This window comes from Solea senegalensis, linkage group LG21, assembly GCF_019176455.1.
Source record: "Solea senegalensis isolate Sse05_10M linkage group LG21, IFAPA_SoseM_1, whole genome shotgun sequence".
Lineage (NCBI taxonomy): Eukaryota > Metazoa > Chordata > Actinopteri > Pleuronectiformes > Soleidae > Solea > Solea senegalensis.
Window position 1 is genome coordinate 3,117,477 of NC_058040.1, and position 9,644 is coordinate 3,127,120.

At 39.8% G+C, this 9,644-nt stretch overlaps 1 protein-coding gene across 1 annotated transcript; it reads right to left on the reverse strand.

Annotated features, from left to right (window-relative positions):
• Positions 1-452: 452 nt before the first annotated feature.
• LOC122758251 (serine/threonine-protein kinase Nek6-like) lies at positions 453-8,485 on the reverse strand. The gene is made up of 10 exons (XM_044012276.1): positions 8,367-8,485; positions 5,388-5,488; positions 4,870-5,010; positions 4,731-4,793; positions 4,452-4,562; positions 4,166-4,274; positions 3,882-3,989; positions 3,593-3,687; positions 3,099-3,212; positions 453-2,125 (listed from the first exon to the last, which is right to left on the reverse strand). Exons 2-10 carry the CDS (start codon positions 5,463-5,465, stop codon positions 2,015-2,017), a joined length of 930 nt encoding a protein of 309 aa, XP_043868211.1. The 5' UTR covers positions 5,466-5,488; positions 8,367-8,485; the 3' UTR covers positions 453-2,014.
• Positions 8,486-9,644: the final 1,159 nt, after the last annotated feature.

Here is a 9,644-nt window from a genome sequence, read left to right on the forward strand (position 1 = left end):
TTCCTGTGGATCCTTAAACATCTATAAAGGAGGCTTTAATTAGTATTAAAATCCAACTTTCAAACGTCTTGAAAATGTTAACACAGGTAGTAGAGTTTTTGTATTCTTTTTTGTAAGTGAAAATCTCAAAAGAATTGTTAATGATAATTTAAAAATGTTTTTTTTATAATTTATCAAATGCCTCTTTTCAGTAACTCACGGTTTTCATGTTTTATGTTGAAACCTCTGGGCAAATTTGTCTGTAACTAATGTGTTTTGTCTTTGTTGTTTTTGTTTATTGTGTAATTGGTCACTCCAAGTGGCATTTAAAAAGTCTTTCATTGAACTTGCGTTAAGCTGTAGGAGCCCTGTATTTGCACAGCACCCCCTGTGACCCTCACATGGAGGATAAAGTGGTAGAAAATGGATGGATGACTGACACCATACAATGTTCTAGAGAAAACATCCCAGAGTTGTGTGTAAGTAATACATTTATTTCATTTTCAGAGAATACAGGATGTTATTACCAGATGAATGAAATGTTCAGTTATTCGTTCGTTGTGGTAAGTTGGAAAATGTCTTCAGAACTATTCTGGTTCAGCGTTGATCCAAATCACTTTGACAGCATCTCGTTTATTATTCATGGTTCGTTTGCATTTCTTCACAGTAATGACGGTTTGTTATTTGCATATATAAATTCAACGCCCTGCTCTTGTACATGATATAAAACAACTCCAATTTTAACATCTTAACAAAAACCCACTATACCAAAAACAACCTCTTGTGTTTTCAGATTTGTAATGATCAGAGGGAACAGAGGACACACGGCTCCTTCAGCTTCACGTGGACGATGAAAAGTCACTTCTAAATTGTCTCCGACAACAAACGGGACAGCTTGGTTTTCCTTCCATATTCCACTGTCAACACTGTAACGCTACGCAAAGTCAGCACAGGTATTTTAGTCAACAACACGGTGAGTAAACAAATGAGGATAAAATCAGAGGTTTTAATATATTAATAGTCTTAATAAAAGGACGACGACGCGAATGAGTTCACAGTGAGAGAAACGCACACCTGGAAGCGAGGAACTCTGTTGTGACTGAGTTTTCATCTGACGATTGTGTCGTTGTGTTGATCCAACACAACACTGTGGTCATGAATGTGGTCGTATTAGATACTGACACATACAAACTGCCAGTAGGGACAGTGAGGGAAGAAAAGGGTTTTAGCCACTTTACAATAAAAACTGAAACTATTAAAGTGAATACTTGGTTAAAACAAACACACGCGCACACACACAGTGATCCTGGAAATAAATCTACCTCTTGAATTACTTGAGTTTAGATCTCAGAGCTGACTCCTGTGGACGCCTGAGCAACACTTTATCCTCTCGAGAGAAACGTCAACATGACTGAGAGTGAGAGAAAGGAGCTCCATCAGCTCTACACAAACAAAATAAAATTAAAAAAAAAGGTTCAGCCACCACAGTCAGTCACCTCGAGCTCCCACACAGAAAAACCTCTGCTGCATATAAATATACAGTATGTGTCACATCAACTCCATCACACTGGGGTCAGAAACCATTCTCGGACACACACGTGTGTGTGTATATATACTTTCCCCATGAGAACCCTTAGTTATATATTCAGTCTGATTATAAAAATTAATAATATGGGTACAGTGAACAATGATAGATGAGGAACACTGAAAATATTCATCTCCATGGCACAGTTGACTTGACACAGGATCCATCACCACTTTGGAATGCAACCCACCCCCCCCACCCCCCCAAACAAAAAAGGTTTCAAAGAAGTCCTCGATGAAAAATGTCCTGAACTAAAGAAAAGAGCGACGACCTTCTCCCACTCGTGCCACATCACGAATGCATCTCTTCACACGGACACTGAAGCATCTCGGTCCACTTGTCTCCTCGAGTCGAGATGAAGCAAAGACTTCTGTGTCAGGGCAGCCGCGGCCGTCGTCCAGCGGGTTCGAGACTCTCGCTCGGAGGCTCGGAGCAGAGGTGGCGTGCCGCTCAGGTGCTGGACGTCCACATGTGCATCTGTTTGGAGATCTGCAGCACAAAGACGATGTCTGGCCGCTGGTCTGGGTCAGGGCTGATGCACATGCTCACAAGGTTCCGCAGCTGTGGATGAGTTGAAATGAGGAGGTTTAAAGTAACAGTGTTGGTTACTTTAAACCATTTGATCGGGAATAGTGTGCCATGACCTTTCTGAGAGTTTGGAGTGACCACGGTGACAAAAAACTGCGGAGAATTTACACATTGAATACACATGAATGGGAAACTATTTCAACCTACTTTGGAGCCTCACAGTGTCGTCATACTTTAACGTAGAGAAGTGGTTGGAACTTCAAACGGGTCACAAGACTTGAGACTTTATTTACTGAAATCAAAGTTTTGATATCTCCTACGGTTTTTAAACAATCGCAGTTTAAGTTTTGTCCTTTTTTTGGAATGTTTTCAGATTTTATGTATATTGTGTATTGTATGGCTAGAGTGGCACACTGAGCTGAGGTCCAAAGAAATTATGACAAAAATCTCTAATCAAACTCTTCTCCTGTCTGGAATTTCCAACCTACACAGACACATTTTACATAAAAACGTTGCTATTGTTGTTGCCTAACCCTGTGTGTTGTTTTCATTCTCATATGACGTGCACCTTTTCTTAAAATCACTTGAAAGCGCAGAGAGTTCTGGTCAAGCTCCCATTGACCCCCATGTTAAAACTCAGCTTTTGAGTTTAAATCATGCCGCTTTCTCTGTTTTTCACCTAATTTCTCTGCATTTTACATCTAAATGAAGTTTTTATTATAAGACCTCTTTAAACAGTTATTACATTATAAGTGCCAAGATTTGCCCCAAAGGCTTTGGGGCAAATCGGGGATTAACATATTTTATTGAAACATTTGACCACCCCCTTATACAGAGAATAGACTGATTCATTATTGTATTAAATGTAAATATATTTTATTTATTATTGCATTATTTAAAGATTAAATAATTCAATATTTTATTACCCGCAGGTAGAGAATAACATGACTGTGAAATCGTCATCATTGAGTAAATTTTTGATCTCTGAGGGGGAAAAAAAGTTTACCTTGTCAGAGTAATGATCAGGAGGGAGCGGGGGATAATCACACTGCTCAATCTTCTGGCACAGGGAGAGCAGGTTCATCTTGTCTCCATAGAACGGACTCTGCAGCGCTGCCATCTGAAACACAGAAGTGGTTCATGTACAACTAGGACTGCACAGAATCATGAACTCACTTTTGAATCCGCAAAACTTTTTGACAACTTTTCTCATTTACGTTCGTACGTACTTCCTGTTAAGTTGAGGCCATGGTTACGGCCGACTTTTTTTTTTCCGTCTTGGTCTATAACATCTTTCCACCAAGTTTGGGGATGTTCAATTCTCAATTTTGCCTCTGTTTTCACCTTAGGGGGGCGCCATAGAGCCCTTGAGTAACATACAGTTCCAGGAACTATGCCTGTATATCGCATTTTCTCCAGACCTTTTGCCAGAATTTTCGGCAGCTGAGTGGTGGGATTCTAAAACATGATGATAATAATGATCACATGTATATGACTCACCTCATAGAGAAGACAGCCCAGGGACCAGATATCCGACTTAAAATTGTATCCGTTCTCATGAATCCTCTCTGGTGACATGTAATAAGGCGTCCCCACTGGAAAAAGAGATCAAAGTATATCTCAAAATTCTTTTCTCGTCTCTCATAGAAACCAAGTCGCGAGACGCCAGAGTTATTTTTTTTCTGTTTTTGTTTTTAATTTTTCATGTTTGGATCGTTCCAGACTTCTGTCACACGATCAAACGCAGCATGTCGTGTAGAGAAAAAGGACGCGTGCATGCGCACGTTACCTAAGGAATGAGCTGCGGTGGTTTTGGAGCTGAAGAAGCGACCTAACCCCAGGTCACCCAGCTTCACCTCTCCTGTCGCTGTTATGAACACGTTGGCTGGTTTAATATCTGGTCCACACAAACACACACACACACACATTTATAGAATTATAATGTGCTGCTAAACAGTCTACATGCAGTGTTGAACCATGTTGGCGGCATGTAATGAGCTCTATAGATACAGTAGATGTAAGAGATTGTGGAGATGAGGTGATAGGTGTGTGTGTGTGTGTGTCAGTGTTTACCTCGGTGCATCACTCTGCGTGAATGCATGTGTTCCACGGCGCTGCAAAGCTGGACAAAATATTTCCATATAGTCCTCTCTGGGATTAGTCTCCTCTTCTTCTTAAAATACTACACGGATGGATAAGGGAATAATTCACCCACAGAAATAATCTCATCTCAGATGCAACACGTTTGTACGACGTATAATCGGAGACAAAATAAAATCTGTAAGAACACTGACACAAAGTCTTTCTCTCCCTGAAAACAAGGCTTCCAGCAGCGTGATCTGCGTGATTCCATCCTCACCTTTATCATCTGAGACAGATCTCCGGCGTCGGCCAACTCCAGAACAATGTTGAGCTCATTGTCTTCAATAAAGGAGTCTAAATATTTGATTACATTGGGGTGATTCAGCTGCTGCAGAGGGCAAACAGGAAGAGAGAGAGAGGGGGGGGGCATTTAGAAACATAAACAAAACCAAAACAAAAATAATGAATCTAACTAGAATTAAAGGCAGTGGGCAGTGGAGCAATAATGGTCGCCCTTTTGACACTTCAAACAATGACTTGAGTTGATCAACTTTACCTTGAGCAGATCGATCTCTTTGACGCAGTCCTGACGAGCCTTGGCATCCATCATCTCAAAAATCTGACAAACAGAGAAATAGTTCAAACTGTAGAATGTCAGTGTTGAATCTGAGTAAAGACACCGCAGAGATTTCTACCTGGACTTTCTTGAGTGCCACCAGTTGTCCCTCCAGCAGGTATGTGGCTTTATAGACCTCGCTGAACTGACCGCGGCCGATCTTCTTCTCAATGCGGAAGTTTGCCAGAGTGCAGCAGTACTTATAGTTGGACAGATTTTTCTGTGCAAGAAAACGTTCCATTAAAAGGTTTAACAACACAACGCATTATAATATAAATACTATTAATTTTAGTTATAATAATAATTAAAATCCCCCTGAAACTTAATATAGGCAGAGATGAGGAGATTGTCTTGGGTCACCTGTCATGTATACACTCTCTAGTATTATAGTTTTATCGAAGGAACACATCTGCATGTAGACTAGAGGAGCCACAGGATTGAACCACTGTGACCCTCCACGTGGAGGACAAGCCACTCTACTCACTGAACCACAGCACCCGTGAGTGGGCTTCACAAGTGTTGGTTTGTATACATGTACACATGGTATGTAAATAACAAAATATAATGGAACAACTGTCCAGTTGTGGTTAGACTTACCTGATCTTCCTGACCAGGTATCTTATAGAGATTATTGTGGTTGTCTAAGTTGGGCTGGTTGTTGTTGTGTCCTTCCATGGTGGCATCACACCCACCCACCACTGTAACGAGACAACAGTTCACAGTCTCACTCATTTCAGCTCATTAAGTCATACACAGTTGAAACACCTGCTGTGCATGTGGCTCACATGTGTTATTATTATTTAGACAGTGTGGATAATGAATCACCTTTAACACACCTGAGCAAAAACTGCTCAAAATCTTTAAAATCGGATTTAATTAGTTTGATTTAGTTTACTACCAAATATACAAAAACAGAGCGTGTAAATGGTAAAAACATTTATTCTGACATGACGCGTGAAAGAACATAAATGGCAGAGTGAGACTAAGATAAAGGGGAAAAATGTCAACCTTTATTTCTGTTTCTGCCACGTTCAACTCTAGTTGTGTGTGTGTGTGTGTTAAATGTGAATGAAGTCATGATACATGCATATAAATAAGGACACATGTAGAAACACACATCTGTAGCCTTCACATCATCTCAACAAACAACCTTGTTAACGCTTGTGGTTCCTGGGACTTTGAACTCCCAACTAATGAACTATTAATCACTTGTTAAGACCACAGCTGAGTCATGTTGAAGCTCGCTCCGTCCTGAAACGTTACAAACAACCCCACATTTCTGTCGAGTCATATTTAAGTATTTTTCGTAGCGCACAAGCACGGACTTGCACTCAACCAAAAACCTACCCACATCTACTAACCATTAAAATACAAAGCAAGCTTCCACCGCAGAAACCAATCTTTGCTCCAGACGTTTGCCAGGCTGCTGTTGTTGCAGTTTAAGACTTGGAGAGCCTCCACACTCCAACTAAAAAAAAAAAAATACACCCTCCCGAAATCAAAAAGCTCATATTTATAATTCAGTGGTCCAATTTTGGTCAATGATTGTGCCAGAAAAGTACATTTTTGGAACAGTGCTGTGTTTCAATCACTCTGTGTGCACATTAAACCAGCCAAAGTATACGAGGGAGTATTAGGGCCAGCCAAAAAAAAAAATCAGCCAAAGAAAAAAAATCTGGCACAAGGGGAATAAAATAAATAAATAATAATAATAATAATAATAATAATAATATTAAAAAAAAAGACAGATGCGTCGATTAAGCGGTACTTCAGAATCAGCTATAATAATACGGAAATTCTCTCTCAGACAGCCGTCGGTCGCTTTGTTGTGGTACGTGGTCAAGTCTCTGCAGTTTTGGTTTTTTCCGCCTGGCTTTTTTTTTTTTTTCCCCTCTTGTGCCAGATTTTTTTGTTTTGTTTTTTGCCTGACTTTTTTTTTTTGGCTGGCCCTAATACTTCTTCATAAAAGTATAAGCAGGGAAAGGTAACACAAGATGAAGCTACAAAGCCTACTTGTGCAGACAGAGGCCAGGGAAAAGGTTCCTACATGAATTCTTTGTCTTTATACCCGATATGCCCCAGATCGGCTTGTCGTGCAGGTCGGCCACCAGCCAAAACAAAATTGTGCCATTCACCACTCAGCCAATGAGGAGCAACCACAACAAGTCAAGGACGTCCAGGAAGCAGCCTTCCTGAGGACAATGGATTGTTGTGTGTCGAGCATAGAAATGTCAGTGAGACAGACCTAAAAACATGGACGTTTTTTTGTGCACTCTATTTTTCTTTATGATTACAGTATCCACTTTTTCTCTTTTGAAAGTGTGCTTGTTTTGTATATCAGAAAATAAAGTGCAGCAGCAGCAGCAGCAGCATGTCCGGGTGATTGGGTGATTCTCGTCGCCACCACTTGGGTTTTCATCACCATCCATTTTGTATTTACTATTTATTTCTCCTCAGCACACACACTTTCTCCTATATTCTGTAGCTGCAGACAGGCTTATACATATACAGGCAATAACATGATGTAAAGGTGCTTCATATGTTGAGAGAGAAGGGGATAAGAAACTCCGAGAGGAAGACAGGATTGTTTATTTGTGATGCAGCTCATTAAATAAAATGCAAAATAATCGTTGACATTTAGAAATGAGATCACGTGTAGTTGTGAATCGAGATAGCTGAGATTTGAAGCACACGCTCTACTCAGTGAAGACTTGCACTATGAGGTCATGGCTTCCTGCTGAGTGGACACTGACCAAACTCCCAGACACACAGGACACTGGCTCCCTGTCACAGCTGACACGTGACTAATTTTAGCCAGTTATTTGATCTTGAATTCCCAGCCATCTTCACAGCTACCAGCAACCACCCACCACACGGCTCTATGAAGTGAATGGAATTTTCACTTCCACACATAAACACACGGAAACCACATTGCAACACCAACACAGAAATACAACACTTATTGCAGCATATCAACATGCTGGAGGTGTGTGCGTGTGTAAGTTGGTCAGTGTTTACACCACAGACAATACATTCACTACTATTTCAAACCCTAAAGAGAATAATTTACGTAGAGGGAATAAAGAGCACACTAACTACAGTATATAAAATGAGATTAATAAATAGCACATAACTTTATTTAGCTTGACTTACTCACAACTTGGCAGTGGTCATGGGTGAAGAAAATATTAAGTGATTTAGAGAAGTGACATTATGTTTTAGTTACACTATAAGACTTTGTGTTAATAAAAAGTAGTATTTTTTTTGGTTTTCTCTCGTGGCCTGACACAGACTCAGCTGTTTGTTTAAACATGTTTAAACCGGATTGCAGCAGGAATCAGCGCAGACTCGTTTCCGTCCGAGGCTGCGGATGATAAATATCATTTCCATATGTTCGCGCACAGCACAGGGGCTAACTGTGGCTAACTGTGCTGTGCTGTGCTGTGCTAAAGTAGCGTTCCCAACATTCTAACACAGGAGCGTGTTCTGGTTCCGTGGGCCGCAAACATGCGAGTACATGTCAACAGAGGCAGAGTTTCTAAACGCAGTTGTTGACATTAAGCACGAGTGTCTTACCTGAGAGAGTGAGTCTAAAATGTCCTTCAGCAGACAGTTGTGAACTCTCTCTAATTCTCACATTGATCCGTGCTGTTTTGCAACCGCTCTATACAAGACGCACACTCGCCCCGCCCCTCCCCCACCACACCGCCGCTGTGTGTGTGTGAGCGAGCGCGCGCGCGCGCACTTCCGCTGCTGTCACAGACTTTAGTTTATAGAGGAAACAGCCAGAGGTGAAAGAGAAATATTTTACTCAAGTAAAAATATCACTATTTTGAACGGAAGAGTATTAGGGCCACATTAAAAAAAAGCAACAAAAAAAAAAAAAAACCATAAATTTTGACGTTAAGTCAGAATTCTGAGAAAAAACACAGTATTCAGCCTGTAGGACTCAATGAATTCTGAGAAAAAAAAGTCCGAATTCTAAAATTAAAGTCTGCATTCTTAGAAAAAAGTCGGAATTCTGAGTTTAAAGTCAGAATTCTGAGAGAAAAGTCAGAATTCTAAGATTAAAGTCTGCATTCTTAGAAAAAAGTCGGAATTCTGAGTTTAAAGTCAGAATTCTGAGAAATAAGTTAGAATTCTGAGAAAAAAGTCAGAATTCTAAGATTAAAGTCAGAATTCTGAGATTAAAGTCAGAATTCTGAAATTAAAGTTAGAATCAGTGAGAATTCAGTGAATTCTGAGATTAAAATTAGAATCAGAGATTGAGAGAAAAAAGTCAGAATTCAGCTTGTAGGACTCACTGAATTACTTTTCCATAATTGTTGTAATAAAATGTACTTAAGTTAAAGTAAAAAACACAAATCTCACGTGAATTGTTTTTAATTAAAGGCAAACCTTTATAATTTAAAGTGCTGACAAAATAAAATATGTAAACACAAAATGTGTCAAAGGTCACAAATGCTTTAACTTTCTCACTCACTCAGGGATCTTAATTAATTCACCTGTCCTCATCATTCACTGCCAAAGTTTAATTCATTTTTTTTTTTAATTCAAGCCAAAATGTTTTACTCAGTAAAGGATTTGATTTAAAATGAGGTACAGTACTTAAAAAAACCACACACTTCAGTAAAAGTGAAATTACGAGTAAATGTAACTCATCGATTTCTAGTGCTGGAAACAGCTTTGGTAAATGAAAGAGTGACACTTGATTATGAAAAGTGTAAAAGCTGAGCTGAGCTGGTAACGCGAGGTTGGAAGCTTTCATTGTTGAAAAGTAGGTTGAACGTCAGACCTCCGTCTGTCTTCAGGATGGAGCTATTGTTTGATGACACAGTATATGAAACTATTCAT